General features: G+C 40.9%; 1 protein-coding gene across 1 annotated transcript in view; it reads right to left on the bottom strand.

The window, feature by feature from the left end:
• The window catches only part of COL8A1 (collagen type VIII alpha 1 chain), a 171,708-nt gene that overhangs the window by 5,298 nt on the left and 140,179 nt on the right, over positions 1-26,231 (bottom strand). The window contains exon 3 of the mRNA XM_019968899.2: positions 2,092-2,422. Within this exon, the coding sequence (XP_019824458.2) occupies positions 2,092-2,422 (331 nt within the window). The remainder of the gene's footprint in view (positions 1-2,091; positions 2,423-26,231) is intronic.

Here is a 26,231-nt window from a genome sequence, read left to right as displayed (position 1 = left end):
TATTTTTTATGTGGTTTAATGACGTCTTAAACATCTGTCCTGTGGAGTCAAATTGATTTATTTAATTTCTTTAATATGCTATAGGATTTCCTAAGCCTCAGATATTTCTTTAATTTAATAAGCTATTTCTCACTTGCAAATTTGGTTTCAAAACAAGAGAAATGAATTAGGTATTTTAGGATGATAAGCAGTACAGATAAGGACGTAACTGGGATTAGGAGCAAGAAGCTCTTTCTGGCCTTGAAATGAGATCTTCACTGGGTTACTTAAGCCATCAGCATCTCTGCTTGGTTATCTGTATGGCAAGTGTAATACATCTGCACTTCAAGATTGGATAATAGATGTGAAAGGCATTATGCTTTCTCAAATTTTTATCAAAATACAAAGCATATGCTGTTATACTGACTAAGTTATGCCTTGCAGAGAAACAAAACTCTGGATCTCCCATGCTACTGGGAGTAAGGAATAACATCAAGAAAGGAAACTTCATTGTCCCAAAGTCTTATTTTTAACCATTAGTTGCATCTTAATCCTGATGTTGTATTTTTCACTGACCTACTGTCAGGGAACAGAATAGAACCACAGAACTCATATTTTTTCTAAATTCCTCAGTTGCAATCTGGTACCCATCTGAATAAGTACAGGAAGTTTCAAAATCCAGGCAGGCCATTCAAGAAAGAAAGGAAAACAAATGACTGAATAATCCCCCAAGTGGAATATCAGCTTCTAAAGAGAAGAAATACAGCTCCTAAAAGAAGGAAGTACTTCTTTTGTGCAATGCAGATGCTTTATCCTCTGAGCCACCAGGGAAGCCCCCCAATAGACATTACTATATGTGACTAAGGTATGCCATTTCTAAGCAGGGGTTGTGTAGCTCCTGTATCAAGGAGCATCTTGGGCAGGGTCATGTCATATTCATCAGGAATCCCCAGTGTCCAGCCCGTGCCTGGAGTACGCTCTGTCCTTACTTAAGCTTTGTCGAATGACCAGCTGTAGCACCTCAGAGTTCTTAAGCGGCTTTAGCATTTATTTAGTACTTACCTTATGTCATCAACTCTCTCAATAATCCTACTTTACAAATGAAGAAAAGTGGTTTCAGAGAGGTTGAATGACTAGGTTTCTCTCATTTCTGGCCTCTGGGCACCCAGACCTACGGGGTCCAAACCCCACAGTTCCCCGGAAGTAGAGCTCCTGTTTTGCAGGGACCATTGGGAATGGTGTCTGTTCCTCAAAGGGAATTGCTACTCAGATTGCAATTCCTTTCCTGCAAGTTCGAGGTTTCCTAGGTTTCTTATAAATCAACTGAGTGTATAAGAAAATGTCTCTTGGGAATTCTCTTGTGGTCCAGTGGTTAAAACTCAGCACTTAAGGGCCCGGGGTTCAATCCCTAGTCGGGGGACTAAGATCCCATAAGTTGTGTGGTGCAGCCAAAAAAGAAAAAGAAAACGTCTCTCACAGTGATAGGTATTTAGCAGGTGTTGAATAACTAATGAATATGCCTAGAAAGTAATGGAGAGATTTTCAGGTATCATCTCTAGACTCTGTCTGTGCTCTTCAGGCTCCTTCTGTTGATTTATTGATTGACATGTGTAGCACCTTTGTTAGAGCTGTCTTAAAAGCACATTTATCTGGCATCTGGTTACATATGATTTTCTTTTTTAACACCGCAGGTTCTTACCACATTTCTCTGCTAGTTCTGAAGACTGACGTCATATATATACATATATTTTTTTTTTTTTTTTCAGTGCTTTATCCCTCAGCATTTAGCTGAGAGCCTGACACGGGAAGAGATGCTCATTAGTTGTATGTTTGAATAAAGAAATAATGAATAAGAGAATGAACTATTTGTTATTAAATCCATCTTGTGCCATTTGATGCTGTTGAAATAAAGCACAACATAAAATGGTAACTTTGTCTGTCTTTAAGAGTTGAACTTTTTCAAGGATAGAGTTTAGAACACAGTAGGCATTTAATGAAAGTCAGACATAGAGGCTAAAATAAAAACACCCCAAATTTAGTTCTCGCCACCCCCACCTCATTACTTGGGATTTGGGGAGGCGGCTATTTTATAGCAGTACCGAGGTGTGTTACCTTTGCCTTTCTTGGGTGCTGCTTCCTTGCCCATCCTCGGTGCTGGCTGAACTTCCTTCCTATATTGGGGTAGGTGTGGATACTCTTTGCCATACTGCATGTGGGGCAGCTCCTTGCCCACGTTCAGGCCATCTTTGCCCAAAGGCATATGAGGTACTTGCTGGCCCAGGGGCTGGTATTGCGGAATTTGCGGTGGGATCTGAGCGGGAATTTGAGGTGGCAGCGGCTTGATCCCATAGTAGGCACCAGCGTGGATGAGCCGGATGGAGCCCACGGAAAGGGTGAGCAGGACTCCCAGCAGCTGCAGAGGGGAAGGTGGTCCAGCCATCACCTGTGGAGGAAGACACGCACCAAGATGGTGAAAACCAGCCGGCCAGGTGACCAGAGTTAACTTGAGAAAGAAAAGGAAGCGTACGTAGTCTTTATCAGCAGAAACTCATGAGTGGAGGACAAATGAAAAGGAAAATGTCACCTTTTGATAGAAAACGAACAAAATCCAGGAAAGAGTAGGATCTACCAAATGAAGGCAATTGGTGAGATTGTAGTCTATGGGGGTGGATTTCCCTGGTGGCTCAGTGGTAAAGAATCCGCTTCCCAATGTAGGACACGTGAGTTTGATCCCTGGTCCGGGAAGATGCCCTGGAGAAGGGAATGACAACCCATTCTAGTATTCTTGCCTGGAAAATTCCATGGACAGAGGAGCCTGGTGGGCTACAGTCCAGAGGGTTGCAAAAGAGTCAGACACAACTTAGTGACTAAACAAAAACAGGCTATGGGGAGCCTGCTAGTTGTCTCCGAACATGACCTCAGCCTTTTTCCATAGTACTGGCACCTCTGACTCTAAGCTGGAGCGAAGCAAGCCTAGACCATAGATGTTTCATTTAGATGTGGCCACGTGACAAAATTCTGGCCTGTTGGGTGTAGTTGTAATGGGCACCAGCTTCCAAAAAGGCTGTAAAGGGGAGTGGACATGTCTTGGGCTATAGAGTGAAAACTGTGTATTAAGGATAGCAGAGCAAAAAGCTTGAAGAAATCTCAGCCTTGGTTGAACTTGGTGGGGTTATAAGCATGTGTAAAGGTTAAAGAGCAAACAAGGACGATAAAAACCAAAGACATCTTCTGAATTGGAAAGAAAGTACTTCATGTGACAGCCCCCAAATGTCATTAAAAAAAAAAAAAACCACCATTATAATTACATACACACAAGGATACCATTTCTTTCTTCTAATTGTGTACTGTGAAGTCATTTGTTTAGAATTCAGTTAATTTGACCTGGAGATCACTGAAGTTTAGCTTTGTACTATTATGAAAGAAAGGAGTTTTCAAAGCAAATTTGTTGCATAAATGAAAGATGTTTAACTACTCACAAGGATAAACTATTTTTAAGCCTTTTAATAGCACCCTTTGAAAATTAGTAATTAATAGAATAAATATAAATGCGGCTTATCTGTTTATTAAAAAGAGCTTGAGAAAACATCTGTTTGGAGACACCCGGGGCTGAAGATGAAACAGCCCAGGGAACTGCAGTTTTCACGAATTCCCACTAGAGGGCAAGTGTGATGCACATCAAAGTCAGCTCAATTACTCCCAGACCTAAAACCACACACAAAGCTTTGTTCTCATATCTCATTAAAGGACTTAAAACAGAGTGTTGTGGTAATGCTGCAGAGAGAGACAGACAGACAGGCACGGAGAGGAGGGGTGGGGGGCTGGAGGAGAAGTGGCAAGTTTCTCACAATGTTTAATGTAAATGTCTTCTGGAAAACTTTGAGTAAACTTGTGTCTACAAATTTTAATTTCCATTCTCCTGAGAGTTTGTTTTCTTTGCTTCTGCCTTACTTAATCCTGGATCTTAGTTTTCCACTTCTCAGAAAATGTGCGTTGACAATGCAACATCTTATTCAAGTGTAATGCTGAGAGTGTGAACAGACTATAGAACTGATTAATAAAAAGCACCTAACAAAATATTTAATAAGAACCTTTACCATTAAATTCATTGCATTACAATTTTTTAAAATATACTAATCATTTCTCCCCCTTCAGGGGGGAAAAAAATGAAGAAATATCTGTCAGCAAAAAGATTTATAAAACTTTCTCCATTTCATAAATCAGAATAGTCTTTAAGAACTATTTGTTTCAAGTGTACTATAAATGGGAGAAGACAGAAAGCTGTTATTTTATGTCCTTATAAGAATGATTAATTGTTATAAACCATTTAGAAAGAGTCACAAAATTAATATTGATTTATACTTGGTAATAGTCAAATTTATTTTAGATGAAAAAAGAACATCTGTTCTAAGTACTCAACAATGGCTTATTGAGTACTTAGCAGACACAGTGAGATACCTGTCCATGGATGACAAAGATAACTATAATATGGTCAATAAGTCCTGCCATCAAGAAACTTATACTGTTTTAGTAGGAGTGACAGATGTGTAACCTATTAATGAGTAGCAAAGGATATCAGGAAAAAGTAAATTTTCCTCTCACTTTTGTTCTTTAGTGTCTAAAATCCCTTCCTTTTGAAGTAACATTTTCCTTTGTATTTTCCCAGAGATAATCTGTGAAGATGCACATTTAATATGCACCCATTTAAGACAAACTACACTTATTCTACACACCACTATTCCTTACATTTTTCATGCAGAAGACCATAAATTCATCATAGTTTTGTGTATCTGAACAGATACGTTCAGCTTCTTCTTTTGTTAAAAATGAGACTCAATTGTTTTCTAAGCCCCATCTGATTCTAACATTCAATGTCTCGGGTAGTCATTAAAGAGTTGACAATGGTAATCCATACTAGAAATAACATGGTAATATCTGGTGATGTGTAACTTGGGACTTAATTCTACCTTTGGTCGTTAATGAGTTTCATTATTAAACCCTAAACTTGTTCTTTGTAATAAGTTAGCATGCCTGGTCCTTTACCTTTCCTTCAATTCAGTGAATGTGTTGGATTTACTTAATAGTCTTCAAACCAGGACAGCCTAATGAAACACTGGAGAATTGGAAAGGGGCGAATTCCTAGAAGAAAGCCAGATGAATATCAAAGGCCCACTGGAATTCTGCTCGACTGTGATTATTTCCTCTCACAGACTTGGCCTGTTTCTGCTGAAAACCACCCCTTTTGGTCTGCCATCTGCCATTTCTCTGGATCTTTATTTAAATAAACTTCGTTCAGTTTTAGTGCGAATATTTACATAGGGGCCCTGGTTAGAATTTAGCACTCGACTTATCCTTCCTCATTTCCCTCTTGTCCCTGAGGGTATTTTTGGTGGTCAGAGTGTTGTGGAGGTTCTCCCCAGATCACTCAAAAGAACATCAGACTTGTGTAACGCTGTACAAGCACCTGGTAGGAAGAGGGAGCCTCAGAATTCCTGCTGGGAAGAAACGGTGGTAGTGGGTTTTCTTGCCTCTTCCCCGCCCCCACAAGGATGTAGAACACAAGAATCCTGTGAGTTCTATTTGATGTTTTCTTGGATTTCTATTTGGAAACTGATATGTGGTGTGTGTGCACGTGAGCATGAACATACATGCTGTGTGTGGACACTGGATTTTTGCCAGCCAGGCAGACTTAGTGATGGGTGTCATGTTATACATTGTAGAAGAAGCCCAAAGACCATGAGTTGAGGTGTAGCTTTGCCATTCTCCATGTTCATGACTTTCTGCAAGTCCCTTATCTTCACTGCGTCTCACTTTCTCTGTCTATAAAACAGAAATTATGATCTCCGCCTCTCCCACAGCAATGTTGAAGGGCATACATGATAATATGAATTCTTTGTAGGGCGAAAAGCACTATTCACATTTAAGTTATTATTAATGGAGTGTGACCAAAGAGACAAATCAAAACCAACTGAAACGTCAAAGACTTTCAAAGAAAGATGCTAGCCAAAGTAAATGTGAGGTTAACTGCAATAATGATAAACCTAACATGAAGAAAACAATAATGGCCATTAAAATGTACTTGTTAAAAATGGGAAAACAGAACAGCTGAACCAAGACAGTTATTCATTCTGGGGTGGGAGTTGCCAGTCCTAACATTCTGAACAGCCCTAAATGCTTCCCTATATTTGGGCTGGGCTGCTGCAGAGAGTTTCAGTTTCCTCATGTGAAACTTGCAATGTAAATAACAGAATAGCGTGATCTGTATTATTTTAGACACTCTTCAGCATTTTCTTAGGACGTTGATCCTCATGAGATTATGGCTTGCTGTCCGAAAGAATGTTTAAGTATTTAAGCCTTCAAGTTCAGTTCAGTCGCTCAGTCGTGCCTGACTCTTTGCGATCCAACAGGCTGCAGCATGCCAGGCTTCCCTGTCCATCACCAACTCCTGGAGCTTGCTCAAACTCATGTCCATAGAGTTGGTGATGCCATCCAACCATCTCATCAATCCTTGTGCTAAATCCAACTCTCCCTTTCCCATGGACAACTTTCCCTTTCCCAGCACGTCTGTATGTGTATGTATGCGTGTCCATGTCCTCTGTGGTGCGGACTAGCCTTCTCTCATTCTGCTCCCAGTTGGTGTTCCTCTATGCCCTCTACTCACCCTGTCACACAGGGTTTGTAGTTCCTCAAGCCTTCAGATTCACACCTAAAAAGGGGAAAGTCAAGCAGCACCCTACGCCTCCAATATTCAGCAGGATTGTTTAGAAAATTCTCTCATGGTTGATTACACTTCTCGGGGCAATTCATTCACTACATATGGATATTTATGAGACAGCTACTAATCATTACAAACTGCTTGGAGATTGAAGAAACAGAAGTGAATTATAGAGGTAAGTCCCTGATCTCATGAACGCACAGTCTAGCCTGGGGAGACATGTAATTAACAAGTTAAAAATAAGTTTTGTAATCTCAAGATTTTGGGGCTTCCCTGGTGGCTCAGTGGTAAAGAATTAGCCTACATTTCAGGAGATGTGGGTTCGATCCCTGGGTCAGGAAGATCCCTTGGAAGAGGAAATGGCAACCTACTCCAGTATTCTTGCCCTGAAAATACCACAGACAGGGCTATAGGCCGTGGGGTCGCAAAGAGTCAGACATGACTAAGCAACTAAACAGCAACACAACAACCTCAGATTTAAATGCTGTGAAGAAAACAAAGAACGGGAAAGGGTGTGAGATTGCCTTGGGGAGGCGGATGCTGTTTTGGAAGGGTGATAGGGTAAGACATGTCTGAGGAAGTAAGTTTTGGATAGAGGTGTGAGGATTCAAAGTTTTATTTATCTCTCTTTAAACACAATACTGGGGAAAAAAGAGTCCTATTAGTTACCAGAGATAGCTATATTAGTTACAAGGTAGTCTTATACAACATTCATTAATGTAAACCCCTGTTTCAAAACTATTCCTCATCTATGTCAGTCATCATTTTGACCTCTTTATTTAGGGTATCCTGTTCTCTCTAGAGGATTCTTATTCTTTTTTTTTTTTTTTTGCTGTGCCAGGGCTTAGTTTTTTGCTTAGCACTTGGGATCTCTGTTCTTCATTGTGGCATGTGGAGTCTTTAGTTGCAGCTCACAAACTGTTTTAGTTGCGGCATGTGGGATCTAGTTCCCTGAGCAGGGATCGAACCCGAGCTCCCTGCACTGGGAGCATGAAGTCCTAGCCACTGGACCACCAGGGAAGTCCCCAATCCTTATTCTTTTTAAATCCCTCTCCAGATTTCAGCCCAACTGTATTGGTTTGCTGGGGCTACGATAACAAAGGACCCCAGACTGAGTGACTGAGACAACAGAAATGTATTTCCTCACAATTCTGGAGGCTAGAAGTCCAAGATAAAGGTATTGGCAGGGTGAGTTTCTTCTGAGGCATCTCTCCTTGGCTTGTAGATGACTGTCTACTCCCTGTGTCTTCACCTGCTCTTTCCTCTAATGTGTCTGTGTCTTAATCTCCTCTTCGTATAAGAACACCAGTCATGAGATTAGGGCCCACCCGTTTGGCCTCATTTTAACTTAATTTCCTCTTAAAGACCCTATCTCCAAATGCAGTCATGTTCTGAAGTATGGAAAATTAAGACTTTAGTATATTCCCCTCTTTTCAGGGGGACACAGCTCAGCCCATAACACGTATAATTCCTCTGTCGGCTCAATGCCTGCCTCTTCTGTAAAGTCTTCCCTACCTACCTCCTCAGACATCATTATTCTGCTAGCACTATTGAAAGTTTAACAAAGTTAAATGCAGTCCTAACCAACGTTATGCTTTTCTCTATTTTTTTCCACTAGACCTCAATATGATTGTGTTTCCTGAGAACAGGGAAAATGTGTGATATTCTTTGACTTCCTCAATATTTATCGATGAATCCTTACAATCAAAACTTGCAGTGTTGATAGGGGCTTTGCTGCTGCTGCTGCTAAGTCGCTTCAGTCGTGTCCAACTCTGTGCGACCCCATAGATGGCAGCCCACCAGGCTCCCCCGCCCCTGGGATTCTCCAGGCAAGAACACTGGAGTGGGTTGCCATTTCCTTCTCCAATGCATGAAAGTGAAAAGTGAAAGTGAAGTCGCTCAGTCGTGTCCGACTCTAGCGACCCCATGGACTGCAGCCTACCAGGCTCCTCCGGCCATGGGATTTTTTAGGCAAAAGTACTGGAGTGGGGTGCCATTGCCTTCTCCAGAAAGAGGCTTTAGAAAATATCAAATTCAGCCTCACTCCCAGTTTGGAATCCTTCCTACAACAGTTGTTGACAGAAGGCTTGCATGTTTCCTACTTGAATGTTAATTGTGATGGAAATATTCCTGAGGCAACTGACCACCTTCTTGTGCAGCTTTTTTTTTTTTTTTTTTTTTTGCAATTTTTATTATCTGAACAGCTTATAGGGGAGACCTACCTTTTTTGATTCATAACTGGCTTGCACAGGTAGCTTACTTTTAGTGAGGGGTAGAGAAGGCTGAAAAAAAATGTATCCCCAAATTGGCTAAAGCAAAAGATAGATGGTCACATGATCTTTTATTGCCATGCCAATAAACCCACCTTAGGGTCATCAAAGTAGGGATATGTAACTTATTGCACAATTTATTAGTATTACAGGACATTAACAATTCTATGTTGAATAAACCAACTCAGGTTATGGTTTTGTTGCCCTTTAGAATATTAAAGGGCATATTGGAGAAGGCAATGGCACCCCACTCCAGTACTCTTGCCTGGAAAATCCCATGGATGGAGGAGCCTGGTGGGCGGCAGTTCACGGGGTCGCTAAGAGTTGGACACAACTGAGCTACTTCACTTTCACTTTTCACTTTCATGCATTGGAGAAGGAAATGGCAACCCACTCCAGTGTTCTTGCCTGGAGATCCCAGGGACGGTGGAGCCTGGTGGGCTGCCGTCTATGGGGTTGCACAGAGTCGGACGTGACTGAATCGACTTAGCAGCAGCAGAATATTAACCAGTTTTGGTTAACATTCTAATATTAACCAGTATTCTAATGCTAATTTTGTCAAATTTAACATTATCTCAGCATATTTTTTATCTGCTCATTACAATGAAAAATGTAGAGTTTTAATATTTTATTTCAAATTGACTGTCCTTATTTAAAATTTTGACATATTCATGTACAAATGAAAATTGTGTTTTTAACATTTTGAGGATTATGCTTTGATGGGGATACAAATTACACAAAAACACAAATGTATGGTGTGTTGGGTGATATGGAGGAAAACAAAAGAGAGGGTGGTACAGATGTTGAGATGTTACTGTAGAAATTGAGCCTTCTGCACTTGGATGGGCTGGCACCTGGGTTTTAAAGAAAGATAGAAACAATACTAACAGAGGTACAGAGAGTTGCTTGGTTTGGAAGTCTGGAGGCGGTTGTGATTGCTGCATGACAAAGAGAGGAAAGAGGATCTCCAGGGGAGGAAGAGTCAAGACAGGAAAACATCATTTCAACTGAGCTCTTCTTGTTTATAATAGGATACCTATTATAAAATCCCTCCTTCATGTCCTCAGAGATGAAGAGACTCTTCTGTCTTTTTAAAAAAAAACTTTAATTTTGTATTGGGGTATAGCTGTATTTTACCTTTTCATACTGTTCATGGGGTTCTCAAACCAGTCAATCCTAAAGAAATCAGTCCTGACTACTCATTGGAAGGACTGATGCTGAAGCTGAAACTTCAGTACTTTGGCCACCTGATGCGAAGAACTGACTCATCAGAAAAGACCTTGATGCTGGGAAAGATTGAGGGCGGGAGAAGGGGACGACAGAGGATGAGATGGTTGGATGGCATCACTGACTTGATGGACATGAGTTTGAGTAAACTTTGGGAGTTGGTGATGGACAGGGAAGCCTGGCATGCTGCAGTCCACAGGGTTGCAAAGAGTCGGACTGCGTAACTGAACTGAACTGAAATGATAGCTGTATTAACAACTTATTATGTATTACATTGTATTATGTATTACATTGTATTATGTATTAACAGAAGAGCTGACTCATTGGAAAAGACTCTGATGCTGGGAGGGATTGGGGGCAGGAGGAGAAGGGGACGACAGAGGATGAGATGGCTGGATGGCATCACCGACTCGATGCACATGAGTTTGTGTGAACTCCAGGAGTTGGTGATGGATGGGGAGGCCTGGCGTGCTGCGATTCATGAGGTTGCAAAGAGTCAGACACGACTGAGTGACTGAACTGAACTGAACTGAGGCAAACAGTTCAGAACTGCTCCATATTAGCACTGGGCAAAATCAGTGACTATATTTGAGAAAACCAGAACTGAAGAATGGTTGGGGGAAGAAAGAAAATAAACATCCACGTTATAATAATATTAGCTACGTTTTTAAGCACTTACTTTATGCCAGTCCCATGAACATACTTCAGATACATTTCACTAATCTTTCATCCATTTACTAGGCTTTTTTTAATGCTAACCTCTTTCATATGGTATCTCCCCATCCTGTATTCATATATTAATAGTTGATTATTTTACTGAAATTCAAGACTGTTACATTCCAAGTTAGAAAGTTTAAATTCTTACTTGAAAAGAGACAAATATCATATGATATCACTTATGTGTGAAAACTAAAAAGTGATACAAATAAGCTTTTTTACAAAACAGAAATAGACTCAGACAGAAAACAAATTTATGTTTACCAAAGGGGAACAAGGGGAGGGGATAAATTAGGAGTTTGGAATTAAAATATATACACAACTATATATAAAGTAGATAACCAACAAGGAACTCCTGTATAGTACAGGGAGCTATACTAAGTATCTTTAATAACCTATAAAGGAAAGGAACCTCAAAAATAATATAATATATATATTATATATATACATGTAAATTATATATAAATATATAAATTATATACATATAAATATAAATAAACTGAATCATTTTGCTACACACCTAAAACTAACACAACATTGTAAATCAACTATATTTCAATAAAATTTTTAAAAAGTATTTCTTATTTGATTATTGTTAGGAGATTCATCAATATATTAAATAACCAGGTACAGATCTAACTATATTTCCACTTCTCTCCATCTTGTCCTCCAAATTCCAAGGCTGCCTTTTTCATTGAAATAAAGAGTTTCCCTATTATATAGTTTAAGATCCTGGACTAGATCCCTTTTTGCTTTCTGGACTAGGGACACAAGCTTGGGAGGTATTAATAACAGCAAGGTGAATATGCTGAGATGGAACCCAGAGAAACTAAACCATCACATATTAGTCGATCAATCCAGTAGAGGCAGTGGGCAGAAAATCCAATAAGCATTCATTAGTTTTAGTCAATCTGCCCAATTATACGGACTGATGCATATATAAAACTGAACTTGAATATGTGCCTCACTGATGAATCCTGAATCTACTATAATTAAGCGGAGCCAACAACCCCACCTACTGGCCATAGGCAGAGCGTGACCTCTCTGGACTTAGAACTTGAGATGTCAATTAGGTTGTGTCCTTTGCCCTAGAAATGGGCCACCCACATAACCCCTCTGAAACGATGGCCAACCACCACATTCCACAAGTCCTCCAGAAGAGATTTCACAACCTTCGCAAATAACCAACTGCAGGCTTCACAGACCTGCATTTCCTAACATCTAATCTGAATCTTACTTGCTGAACTTTAAACTCATTTCCTCTTTTGTATTCTCAAAGGAGGTGGGAAACATCTGGAGAAAATTTTTCTTAAAATAATAGCTCACATACTTGAAGTCTGCAATTAACTCCTTTTGTTTCTCTAACTGGGATCACGTCAGCTGCCAAAGAGTTTCTAAAACACTTGAGAGAACCCCTAAAAGGGAAGTGCTAAAGCAGAATCCTGTCTTGTTTTGTTTAGCTTTTCTTCCCATAATGAGAAGACATCATCATTGATAGTACCTAAATGCTGGTTCTGACCTGAGCAAGTCACTACCCTAAGTGGGCAGCCATTTCCTCATTTGCAGAATCGGGACACTAGCTAGATGGTCTCAAGTTTCCCTCTAGCCCTAAAATGCTAGGGTAGCTGTGAACCTGAATAACAAGTCCACACTTCATGGACAAATGCTCTCATGAAGGTGCATGCTTAAGCCTTTTGCATGTCATCTCACACATCTGGTTACTTTTCAGTATTTTACTCTCCTCATCTTCTTACAGGTGAAGATGGAGCAGGAAGAGTTTGAAGAGCCCCCTGCAAGTATCCCTCTGATGAAATAAGCTATACCTGACAAGAAACCAAAGAAAGAACCTAAATAAGAAATAACATTTACAGAGAAGACAGTGGTTTATAACTTTTTAATACCATATTCAAAGATTTACTAAAAATGGAAGCTTAATGAAAAATCTTTAAAAAAGTGGCTATAAATGGAAAAAACCTTTTTATAATATAATAGGCTCAAAATGCCCCCTAGAGTCCCTCAGCAAGGATTGATGTATGCCTCCTGTCATAGGAATGACAAATGAATACAAAGTATGTATCCCAGGAAGGAGAAGTAGGCAGTGAATAAGTATGACGTAGAAAAATGGAAGATCCAAAATTTAGAGGCAGGTCTTTAGTAGACAAAGAGGAGAGCTTCCCAGGAATAAAGCTTTCCCCATCCCATGAGCTGGGAATGTGTAGCAAGGCAAATTCCTTCCTGGTGTGACCCAAGAAGGGCTGGAAAGACCTCTACCATTCACACAAGCATCTTTCTGCCTTCTCTGCACTACTATGGTTTGTGTAAATGACACGATGTAAAATAATGTGATTTCAGGCCGTTGCAATGGAGAGACAAGTGTGAGGAAGTCTTTTCTGACGTAATCCATTGAACTGGACATTGTGAAAATATTTATCATGAGCAAATAACTATAATAATGTATTTTGTAAAATATAAATATCATGTACATGGAAGTACAAAGTTCCAGTTATGAGCTAAATAAGTTCACATGATAAATGCAATTAACACTGCTGTATGTTATGTGTGAAAGTCATTAGAGAAGTAAATCCTAAGAGCTCTGATCACAAGGAAAATTTTTTTTTTCTTTTATATCTTTATGAGATGATGAATGTTCACTCAGCCTCTGCAGGAATCATTTCATGATGTATGTAAATCAAATCATTGTGCTCTATACCTTAAACTTATACAGTACTGTGTGTCAGTTATATCTCAGTAAAATTATAAGGAAAACAATGTAAATTTCATGGAACATTTGTTCACTGCAGACACCTTCATTTCATCCTGAACTCTTGTATACACCAATGGGATTACAAATGAATTTTAACCAAACAAAATTCAGCAATGTCCTTGTCACATGCATAGTTAAAATTTGGTAGTTGTGGTAGAAGTTGTTCTTTATAAATAACATGAATGAGTTGAATAAAGTAAAATGAAAAAAATTATACTCATTCCCAAAATATCTAAGGCTACAGAGATTAGAAAGTTTAAACCAAGTTTGGTAAAAAGACAAAGGCATATATCTTGTTTCCTGAATGACCTTTTTCTGTGTCTTGAACTTGTAGAAGTTGGGGTCCTAGGGTAGCCTCTAGATGTAGGTCCTAGGGTAGCCTCTAGATGTAGGTCCTAGGGTAGCCTCTAGGTGTGAGTCCTGGAGTCACCTCTAGATGTGGGAGGGAGTGATTGGGAGGAAGAGCTGGCTTGTCTTTAGACTCCACCTTTTCCTGAGGAAGGCTGCCATATTAGAAGCTCCTGCCTTGTCTACTTTTCTGTAGTTCTGCATATTCTTCTAGATGCTTCACCATTGCTCAGCATCTTACTCAAGAAAAGTTGAGAGATTAGGTGACAGTCAAATGAGGTAGTTCTGGTCGAAGTTTTGAAAACTGAGAAAGTTGAAATATAAAGCACAGCAGGGTCAGCTCCCAGCCAGCATGGGCACTCCCTGGAAGCAGGGGGCCGGGAGTGCTTTGCCACTCGGATGTTGCTCCCAGTGCTTTCCTAGGATGTTGGCAAGGAAGGACTGACAAGTACAGAAAGGTCTCCTGTCTCTGCCCCATTCTGGCTGGCACTTAGCATTTACTCTATCAGCATATCCAGAAGCTGAAGCAAGCAATTTCCCATGCTAGCGTTTTCTTTTTATTAACCAGCCATTATGGAAGTAGACTGTTCATTTTGGTATTTTTATAGGAAATTGTGAAATAAACAAAAATTCCCTCAACTGAGCAACAAATCCTAGCCTCTCCTATCTTTCATAATACTAAAATATTTACTAATGGAATTACTATATGGGTACACAGGTGTCTTCGTGGATAGAAAAGCAAGAGATAGAGGACGTGAGGCAGCCAATTAACATTTTTTCCCCCACTTTTGAACTAGTGATTTAGGGGATTCAGTTGTTGAAGTCTTATTTAGCTAAAATTACTTTGAGTCACATAACCTTGAATGACTTGATGTTAAAAGTTAAGCTCTAGAGTTTCTATCACACATGGGTGAAACATTAAATCAAATCAACAGCACTTGGAAATAAAAATAATTAATAAATTTCTTTAAAAATTGCTCCTCCCTCATGCCCACACATATTCACTTGGCTAATCTCCAGTCAGAACAGCAATCCTATTAAAGTTGCAACGTGTACCCCTGGAAATTTCTGAATTATATAAGAACTAAAAAAAAAACAAAAAAAAAACAAAGAAAACCTCGACAATTTATCGGGCAGTAAAAATGTGAATTTGTTCTTTCTCTGTTGCATGGTTTAAGAGTAGCAGAGATCATTCCATAGGACTGTTCCCAAAAATGAATTTAAATATGAAAAAAATTTCGCTTTCAACCTGGGGCTAAGCCTAAAACGCCAAGCTGTGATAAATTGTCAGCCACAGAGAGGGCAGTCTCTAAATCCACCACTTTTCAACCGTGGCTTCATCTAGATAATTAGCCTGTGTGGTAGCATCCTGTCCTTTGAACACAGGCAAAGTGCTGAGGCAACAAAACCACAGCTATCTTGGTATTGGAAGTTCTACTTCTTTCGGGGTGGAATTTATTTTGAGGGAGAAAGAGATGGATGTGCTGTCTGGGAGGAAAATCATAAGGTTTTCACAGTTAATCCACCAAACATTTTTCAGAGAAAATGGAAGTGGAGAAAGGAAAGGACAAGGAATTATGTAACAAATGCCGGTTCTTGGAAATGCCAAAGTGGAGGAGGTTGGGAGTGTGGAAGAGACTTTCGGTTTTCTGTTTTTTTTTGTTTATTTTTTTGAGCAAACCTCCGCTACAGGGCACAAAGAATTCACGAAAAAATGAGGGATTGCTCTGATAACCATGCTTCACAAATGCCATTTTTTAGGACTTGGTGGGAATCGGAAACTGGAGATGAGAGACGTGGGGTATATGTAGCCACTTCTCTGTCATGGATATATTCCTGTACTTTTCAGGCCCGACTCTTCCTAAACTGTAAGATGAGGGGAATGAATTAGAAGGGGAGGGAGTCCAAATACCTGGAGGAAGCAGGGAGACGGGGGAGCGAGTGGAGTTGGCTAGCCAAAGTTTGCGGTGAACTGGGGAGCATTGCCCTGTCTAACAGGGCAGAAGTTGAACTACTCACTTGTGTGCCTGGTTTGGGCAGGTTTTCCAGTTTTTCAAGACAAAGCCACAAATTGGGACATTTTGTAAAACCCCTTCATCTTGAAATTTTGGGTTGATTTAAAAAAAAATAATGTCTGGTAGAAAAAAGAAATAGCTCTCTGCAGACAGAATCCAAACTTTAGGCTGCTGCATGCCTTTGGTGTCAGATGGTTTCTAACATATCTCTCGTTCTAAAATATTGTATAGGGGATTCCCTTGCCTTTATTTGCTACAGTTTCTAACTCCTGGCATTGTTTCTCTCTACTGTGACTGTTGATTAGTTTAATTATTAATATTAAACCCAACACTTTGTACATTGAACTTTTAGGCACTACCATGCTAGTGGCCGGGACTTTCCAGGTGGCACTAGTGGTAAAGAACCTGCCTGCCAATGCAGGTAGATAAAAGAGACATGGGTTCAATCCCTGGGTCAGGAAGATCTCCTGGAGATGGGCAAGGCAATCCACTCCAGTATTCTTGCCTAGAGAATCCCATGGACAGAGGAGTCTTGCAGGCTGTAGTCCACAGGGTCATACAGAGTTGGACATGACTGAAGAGATTGAACCCACACGTTAGTGGCTGGCAATGTATAAAAATAACTGAAATACAAGGACCTACTCTCAAGAAGTTTCTAGTCAACTGTTGAAAGTTAGATCTTAATCTGGTGTAAGTGCTTCAATAGAGACAAAAAAAAAAAAGACTTCAACCTGATTGTGATGTATGGGTGGCAGGGTTGGTCAGACACAAGGTCTTTGAGGGACAGTGTTAGAACTAAGGTTTGAGGAATAAATGGGCATTGTTTAGCAGAGTAAAGAGGGAAGTAGAGGCTATAATCCAGAAACAGATGTTGGCAGCTACAACAGTTAAAGGGCAGCTGTAGCGGAGAATGGTTGAGAGCAGCAGCCCTGAGCTGACCTGCTTGAGTTAAATCCTAATCACGTGCCTTCTAATTCGATCTAGCTCTGTGATTTCAGGCAAGTCACTTAACCTCTCAGTGCCTCCATTTCCTCATGATAAATTGGGGATGATAATAGCATTGTCTCACGAGGCTATTGAGGATGGGAAGAGAGTTAATACAAGTAAAATGCTGAGAACTGTGCTCAGATGTGGCTAGCATTATATAGGTAGGTGTTAGCTACTATTTAGAGGAGGAGTGGAAGGGGGAAGGAGGAGAAGCAGGGGAGAGGATTCTGAGCATATAGTTCCACACACTTAACTTTATTGCAGTCCTGTTTCTGAACAGTTTGAAAAGACTTTTGTCTTTACTTTGCTCCTGACCTATTATAAAAACTAGGCTGCCCAACTGTCCCATTGCCTGAGATACCAAGACAGGTCAGGTAACAAAAGAGCCTACTGTGTGGATAACAAGTAGTGTCAGAATTGCTGCCGCTCAGTGCAGCCTGGGCCCCCACCTGCTGGTCACGTGAGCACTAGTTCAAATTCTGGGTCTCTTCCTGCTTCGTATCCCACACAGTACTGGCCACTCTGCAGCCTATTGACTAAGAAGGGCTTTGGCTATGAAATTCAGAGAAGCAAAGACATTTCTCTAGGCAGTGGTAGTAGAAAGTTGGCCTTGTGGGAGCAGCTATAGGATTTAGGATATATCTTACTATTGAAGGAAGTAAGATTCACAAGTAATAATAGAATTATTTTCAGGTCAGAAAAATAATCACCTTACAATCACTTTCTTTAGAAGCTTAATCTTTTCATACTATTTTCAGGGAGTTTAGGAATAATAATAATATTTGAATTCACATTTATTTAGTGTTTACCCTTTTATCAGCCAGACAGGACTGAGCAACTTTCACTTTCACTTTCTGCCACTAGAATGGTATCATCTATGTATCTGAGGCTGTTGATATTTCTTCTGGCAATCTTGATTTCAGTTTGTGATTCATCCAGCCCGGCATTTCACATGATGTACTCTACACATAAGCTAAATAAGCAGAGCAACAATATATAGCCTTGACATACTCCTTTCCCAATTTTGAACCAGGAACCAGAACTAAATTCTTAAAGAGACGGGAATACCAGACCACTTTACCTGGCTCCTGAGAAACACGTATATAGGTCAAGAAGCAACAGTTAGAACCAATGTGGAACAACGGCCTGGTTCCAAATTGGGAAAGGAGTACGTCAAGGCTATATATTGTTGCTCTGCTTATTTAGCTTATGTGCAGAGTACATCATGCGAAATGCCGGGCTGGATGAATCACAAACTGAAATCAAGATTGCCAGAAGAAATATCAACAGCCTCAGATATGTAGATGATACCATTCTAGTGGCAGAAAGTGAAAGTGAAAGTTGCTCAGTCCTGTCTGGCTCTTTGCCACCCCATGGATTATGCAGTCCATGGAATTCTCCAGGCCAGAATACTGGAGTGGGTAGCCTTTCCCTTCTTCAGGGGATCTTCCCAACCCAGGGATTGAACCCAGGTCTCCCACATTGCAAGCAGATTCTTTACCAGCTGAACAACCACGGAAGTGAAGAGGAACTAAAAAACCTTTGATGAGGGTGAAAGAAGAGAGTGAAAAGCTGGCTTAAAACTCAACATTCAAAATACAAAGATCATGGCATTTGGTCCCATCACTTCATGTCAAATAGAAGGGGAAAAGGTAGAAGCAGTGACAGACTTTATATTCTTGGGCTCCAAGATCACTGCAGACAGTGACTGTAGCCATGAAATTAAATGATGCTTGCTCCTCAGAGGAGAAGGCAATGGCAACCCACTCCAGTACTCTTGCCTGGAAAATCCCATGGACTGAGGAGCCTGGTAGGCTTCAGCCCATGGTGTCGCTAAGAGTCGGACACGACTGAACGACTTCACTTTCACTCACTTTCACGCATTGGAGAAGGAAATGGCAACCCACTCCAGTGTTCTTGCCTGGAGAATCCCAGGGATGGGGGAGCCTGGTGGGCTGCCGTCTCTGGGGTCGCACAGAGTCGGACACGACTGAAGCGAGTTAGCAGCAGCTCCTCGGAAGGAAAGCTATGAGAAACCTGGACAGTGTATTAAAAGAGCAGATACATCACTTTGCCAGCAAACGTCTGTATAGTCAAAGCTATGGTTTTTCCAGTAGTCATGTACAGATGTGAGAGCTGGACCATAAAGAAGGCTGTGTGTGAGTATGCTAGTTGATCAGTTGTGGTATCCAACTCTTTGCAACCCCAGGGACTTAGCCTGCCAGGCTCCTCTGCCCTTGGAATTCTCCAGGCAAGAATGGGTTGCCATTCCCTTCTCCAGGGGATCTTCCTGACCCAGGGATCGAACCTGATTCTCCTGCATTGCAGGCAGATTCTTTACCAATTGAGCCACCAGGGAAGAATGCTTAGTGCTGAAGAACTGATGCTTTTGAACTGTGGTATTGGAGAAGACTCTTGAGAGTTCCTTGGACAGCAAGGAGATCAAACTAGTCCATCCTAAAGGAAATCCATCCTGAATATTCATTAGAAGGGCTGATGCTGAAGCTCCAATACTTTGGCCACCTATTAGAAAGAGCCAACTCAGTGGAAAAGACCCTGATGCTGGGAAAGATTGAGGGCAAGAGGAGAAGGGGATGGCAGAGGATGAGATGGTTCAATAGCGTAACAAACTCAATGGACATGAGTTAGCGCGAAATCTGGGAGATAGTGAAGGACAGGGAAGCCTGGAGTGCTGTAATCCATAGGGTCACAAAGAGTTGGACACAATTTAGCAACTAATCAACAACAACAAATATTTTAAGACTTGTGTCTGAAAGATGCATATCATTCCCACCATAGATCCTTGCTGAATTCAAGATTATGTTGGGTTTTGGCTTCTCTGGTAGCTCAGATGGTAAAGAATCTGTCTATAAAGCAGGAGACTTGGCATCATTTCCTGGGTAGGGAAGATCCCCTGGGGAAGGGAATGGCAACCCACTCCAGGCAACCAGGTAAGTATTCTTGCCTGGAGAATCCCATGGACAGAGGAGCCTGAGGGCTATAGTGCATGGGGTTGCAAAGAGTTGAACACAACTGAGCAACTAACACTTTCACTTTTATATCTGAAAAAAGACAGACTCAATTCAATTTATGCTTCTTTTATAGTTAGTGCAAAGTAGTAACCTCAAATTCAAAATACCAAATAAATCTCTAAGCATTTTTTAGCCATGAACACTTATTTCAATAGAAAATATTAATTTCCCTCCAAATGAAATTTGCAATGTATTTTATTTTGAACATGGTGGTAAATTCTAGGAGCTGGTTATGGGGGCAGGAATTTCCATATAAGAGCACTCTTAAGTGTCTGAAACCCTGGCATCAGACGTTTGCCTTTGGGAATTCTCTGCACCTAGTTCATAACTGTGGACAAAGTAGGCTTTATGAAGCTTGTTGAACAAGTATATGAATGGTACCATATTTTCATTCCTTCCTCTCCTGCCTTTTCTAAATGTTCAAATAAGGTCTTAGGTGATGTGAAGGCTGAGAGAACTACGGTTTCTGAATACTGGATCAACATAATCCTGTCTTCTGTTTTTATTCTCACTCCTGATTTTGTGTTCTAGTGTCTGCTGCCAAATCACAAGAAGGAAAAATCCTACATAATAGCCTTTCTGCCTTAAAAGTTAATTGAGTGCTCTTTTTGATTTAACAATAACAAACTCTGTAAAGATGGGGAAGGGTTGGTTGAAGGTAACCTAGTCTCAAGGTTGGTGATTATTGTCATTCATCGTAGGATGCTTGTTAGAGTCTCTATGGCTGCTCTATAGAAGGTCTTAGACTTGGCCTGAGTTGAATGACAGAATCATGGAAGCAGTTTTGTGAATCCTCTGTCTTAACATTCAACTTAGGACTCTGGAGCTCAAGTGAAAAATCTCTGAAGTTCTCGCTCTCTATAAAAGTAACCTTTGAGCCTCCACTTCCTTGTTTGGAAAACCAAGAGTGTCACATTAAATGATCCTTAATGTTCCTTTCAAGTCTAAAGACTCACTGTCCTTGGCTCTACCCAGTTCAGTCCTTTTCTGTTCCGTCCTAATTATGCCAGATGCTGGAAAGTGTCAGGCAACAGGCTGTGGAGTCAAGTATTAACATGAAATTGGATGGAAGGTGAGGAGGAGGAGGAGGGATGGACATGTGATGACGCCATACTCATGTGAACGCTTCAATAACACTTCACAAAGTCCCACGGTTCTTTTCTCTGGGATGGCCCGTATCACGGGCCACATCCTTGCCCTGAATTTTTGTCTCCTGACCGTGGAAACCGGCCAAGACACATTACTAAGCACCCTCTCACTTTCTTACACAGGATGACTCGCCAGACTTATTTTCTTTGCTTTCTCCTCCTGCTGGTTTATGGCGCTCTCTTATGTAGCAATAAAACTCTTGGAGAGTCCTTTCAGGGGTGAATGAATGCCACTTAAGAATATTTCTGTTAGCTGCTCTTTGATGGTTCTGCTCGAAAATAAAGTGGGAGTTGGGGCAGCTTGGTTCTTATTGAAATTTTCCTTCCCTTTGCTTTAACATTACCATTGCTGAAACTCTTAAGTTACACTCCAACGGAGTTTTGCTAACAATAAAAAATGTCTGGAAGATACTGTCAAACAACAAACTCACCATCTTTCAATAATTTTTCCCCCCATTGGAAAAGTATTTGCATTATAAAGAGGCCCAGCCTGGCCTGTGTGAACTTCCCTTGTATCCCTTTTAAATATTCAAATTTATAAATAATAAATAGAAAGTGTGACTAAATTCCAGTAAGCAAAGCACTATCTTGTTCTCCACCCTAATAGCAAACAGATTAAGGATCAGGTGTCACGATCCCATTTCAGTTTTGTGTAGTCTATAATTTATTTTTACTTTCTCCATGTTTTGTTTTAAATTGTATTAATTCATCTGAATCTTATACTTAATCTGTGTCTGCTCTGGAACAGAACATCCTATGGCTTCAGTTTCCCCTTCTCACAGTTCCAGCCCTGGGAGCTGGAAAATAGTGGTGTTTGTCCTGAGCTCGACACTTGTCTCTGTGTGGCCTTGGGTAAGCCACTCAGCTTTGGTAGGCTTCTAGCTTCTCTGCTGTAAGATTAATAGAATCTGGATATTGAGGGGGAAAAAAAGCTCAGGAGAGACAGGGCTTCAGTTACTGCCATAGAAATTACCACCAAAATAAACTATTTTCATTTTTTCCTTCTTTGGTTTGTTTAATAAGTGATGTTGACCAGATGACATGCAATGAGGATTGGGGCGGTGTCACCATGACCCTTGACCCATTTCACTGAGGTCATTACCACACACCACTTTAATTTTCTTATTTATCCCATTCCACAAACATTTTTTGAACCCCCATGCTAGGGACCACGAAAGATTCAAGCACAACTAAGATATCACTTGCACCTCAATGACATGCATGCTAAGTCGCTTCAGTCGAGTGCAACTTTGTGTGACCCCCTGGACTGTAGCCCAGCCAGGCTTCTCTGTCCATGAGATTCTCTGGGCAAGAATATTGGAATGGGTTGCCATTTCCTTCTCCAGGGGATCTTCCCTGACCCAGGGATCGAATTTGAGTCTCTTATATCTCTTGCATTGGCAGGCAGGTTCTTTGCCACACCTCAATGGCAACCCAAGACAAAGACAAAGTCTGAAAAAAATGCAAAGAAACTGATCTTGCTTCCTGTCTTGATCCTACTTCCTATTTACCCCTTTTCTCTTATACTTTTCTCTCCCCTTTTCCTTGTCCTTTCCCAACTCTATCCCTAATTGTTTTTTTCTTTTCCAGGTTTTTGATTCCCACTTGGTGGTTACAATTTAATCAGCCCAGTTTGAACCTGCTTCTGTGTGCTTAGTCCCTCAGTTGTGTTTGACTCTTTGCGAGTTCACGGACTGGATCCCGTCAGGCTCCTTTGTCCATGAGGATTCTCCAGGCAAGAATGCTGGAGTGGGTTGCCATGCTCTCCTCCAGGGGATCTTCCCAATCCATGGATCAAACCCACATCTCCTGCATTGCAGGTGAATTCTTTACTAGCTGAGCCATCAAGGAAGTCCAGTCTTTTGAACCTAAGACTGAATAAAAGCTAATATGTTCAAAGGCCACAGTGGGGCACAGGAACCAAATCATCTTCTCTCTTCACTAGATTCAAGGGCAGAGTTCTTATAAGTAAGGAAGAAATGCCATATGGAATGACTAGGGTGGCTTTAAAAGGCACCCATCCCCACTTGGGACGAAAATGCCTCCTCCATAAGTCTGCAGAGTACCTGAAATTTCTGTTAAAGTTCCAGAACCTGGGAAAACTGATACATTCCAGAGATTTTTTTATGACAGATGATTGATCTATAACACAGAACAAACAGGGCCCAAGGCACTGGGACTCAGGCAGTTTAGAAGAATGGGGCCTGGACAGTTTAGGAGCTCTGGGGGTTGCCCTAGCTGGGAATGGGTAGATAGTAAGATGGAGGTACAAGGTAATAGGTATTTTGAGGAAGTCAGAGGCATGAGATAGAAGCGTGAAGCTTAGTCTTCCCATGAAGAATCTCTAGCAGCTCCTGGAGAGAAGGGCTGGTCCTGATGGCCCACGAAATCGTGTCTACCACATCACCACTGAGAGGCAGAGCTCATGTGTTCAAGAAAGATTCTCTCCAGTAAAGTTCCAAGGAAACTGACTATAGCCCAGGCATGGCATGCTTGAGATGAACAACCTTGGTCATTTGCAAGACTCAGACCCCAGCCCTCCTTTCCCCCAAACCCCTGGAGTGGGTTGCCATGCCCTCCTCCAGGGGATCTTCCCAACCCAGGTATCGAACCCAGGTCTCCTGTATTGCGGGTGGATTGCAGGAGAGGGACTTGTTTCTCAGACATGCACACAGATGGGGCAAATACTGCCAGCATCTCACTGTACTGTTTAGCTGGAGGTGCAAGGCTAGGACCTGTCTGCCCGAGAAGAGATGTGTCAGTGCTCCCCTCAGCCATGATTGCTGCGTATCCAGGAGGGGGCTGGAGCCAAAGTTCTGCCACATCATTGAGCTATTTGATCTCAGTCTCTGATCACACCAGGGGAAGGGCTGGTGCGTCCCTAGTCACACAGTTTAAATGCCTCACAGGCCAAGAGCAGTTTCTTCTCTGGAAATCTGACTTTCAGGCCTGCTGGAATTTTATGTATGACCCTTGCCTGGAACGTGCCAAGGACAAGGGGAGACCCTCACACCTGTTACTGCTCCTCTCTTTGTAAATTTTCCCTAAAACTCTCCTTGGTCATTTGTCTTTCTTTGCACAACAACTTCCACATCCTCCCCCAGGGCTCAGCTGGGGACGGAATTCTATGATATAAAGAATGCAGAGCGATGCTTTCACCCGTTAATTACCTAATTCATTGATTCATCCATTCAACATTGTTCGGTGCTTAGCAAGTGCCAGGTGCTGTAGACACAACAGTACGTGGAGAATGAGGTCCCTGTCCTGGAATGACTCACAGTCTAGAGCGGTTGGCTAGCTGAGCAGGCGACGGCTCAGACTCCTTCCCTGGCTCAGTTTCCATCTCTGTGAAATTAGTCACAAGGAAACATTCAACTCCTGTTCATGTGTGCTGGGCTGACCAACTCGGAGGATAACTGCCAGCAGTTTTACAATCCCATGCTGGCTTCTCTCCACCTTCCAGTGTGTGATTGGGCTTCTTCTACACTCTAGTCCTTGATGTGTATCCACTAAAAACAAGCTTATTTTAATATCAGTCTCAACAAGACTTGCGAAGAATGCAAATGGAAGACACTGCATAGCTAACATAACTTTTGAATTATCTCTATGAACGTCTGGCCTTATACAGAAGCATATTAAAAAAATAATGAGTTATCCATGAGAAGTCTGAGCAGGCAAAGAATTTCTAAAACTACATATTATTTAGCATATAATAATATTCTGAGTTTCTTTTTTCTTTTTTTTTTAGGAGAATCAGATTCTCTCTGCTGAATGCTACTTGTTCTAGCTATTACCAAAATCAAATGACAAAGCATTTTCACAAATACGTGAAGAAAATTCCTTTTGATATATGTTTATCATCTACCCACCCATGTGTTCAACTTCCAATCTATCCCTTTTCTCTCCATCCACTTGTAGTTATTAATGAGTGCACAGTCTATAGAGACACAAAAGTTGGCTGTTTGCTTGGTTCTAAGTTCTGATTGGATAGAGAAGTGGGCATTTCCAGCACCTGTTAAAGGAACTTCTGGACTGAACACAAAAAATGTAATTATGTGTTATAATTTATAAGAGATTTTCCTTGAAAGAGCTCTTACTATAAAGATATTTTAAAATAAAGATCCTCACAGTAAAAATCTTTTGCAACTAGAAATTGTAATAGACTGAATTTTAATTTACTTTGTATCCTGTTGAGATTCATGAAACATAGGTATAGACAATAATTAGGGCAGAAACATTATATTAAAGTTCAGCAGAATCCTGTTAAGAGGGTTTGACTCACTCCTGGCTACCACTGACCTTAACATCTGGAATCGTCACTGTGAAATGGAAACCAGACATTATCCTTTGCCCCGACACTGGCAATACCAGCAGTTAATTGAAGTCTCGTTATTAATTCATTGAACACATTTTATAATGGCTGAGAATGTTTTAGGCACTGCTAACTCTATTATTAATAATATTCAGAGTAAAAAGCCTTGAATAAATGTTTACCAAGTGCCAAACACTGTGCTAAGTACTTTCCATAAATTATCTCATTTAATACAATCCCACCAACTCTGGATACAACATCTTTTGTATCTTGGCTTTTGTAAATAAGGATGATAGCACATTTCTTTTTACTGCTGAATAATATTCCATTGTCTGCTTGTACCATGGTTTATTTACCAATCTGCTTCTATAGAATTTTTTATTTTATATTGGAGTATAATTGATTTAAATGCTGTGTTGGTTGCAGGTGTACAGCCAAGTGATTTAGTTATACATATACATATATCTGGGCTTCCCTGGTAGTTCAGATGCTAAAGAATCTGCCTGCAATGAACAAGGCCCTGGGTTCCATCCCTGGGTTGGGAAGATCCCCTGGAGCAGGGCAAGGCAACCGACTCCAGTATTCTTGCCTGGAGAATCCTCATGGACAGAGGAGCCTGGTGGGCTACATAGAGCCCATGGGGTCACAAGGAGTCAGACATGACTGAGCAACTAAGCATACATACATATAGCTATTCTTTTTCAGATTCTTTTCTCC

This window comes from Bos indicus, chromosome 1, assembly GCF_029378745.1.
Source record: "Bos indicus isolate NIAB-ARS_2022 breed Sahiwal x Tharparkar chromosome 1, NIAB-ARS_B.indTharparkar_mat_pri_1.0, whole genome shotgun sequence".
NCBI classification, from domain to species: domain Eukaryota; kingdom Metazoa; phylum Chordata; class Mammalia; order Artiodactyla; family Bovidae; genus Bos; species Bos indicus.
This window is presented reverse-complemented; position numbering and strand designations above follow the sequence as displayed.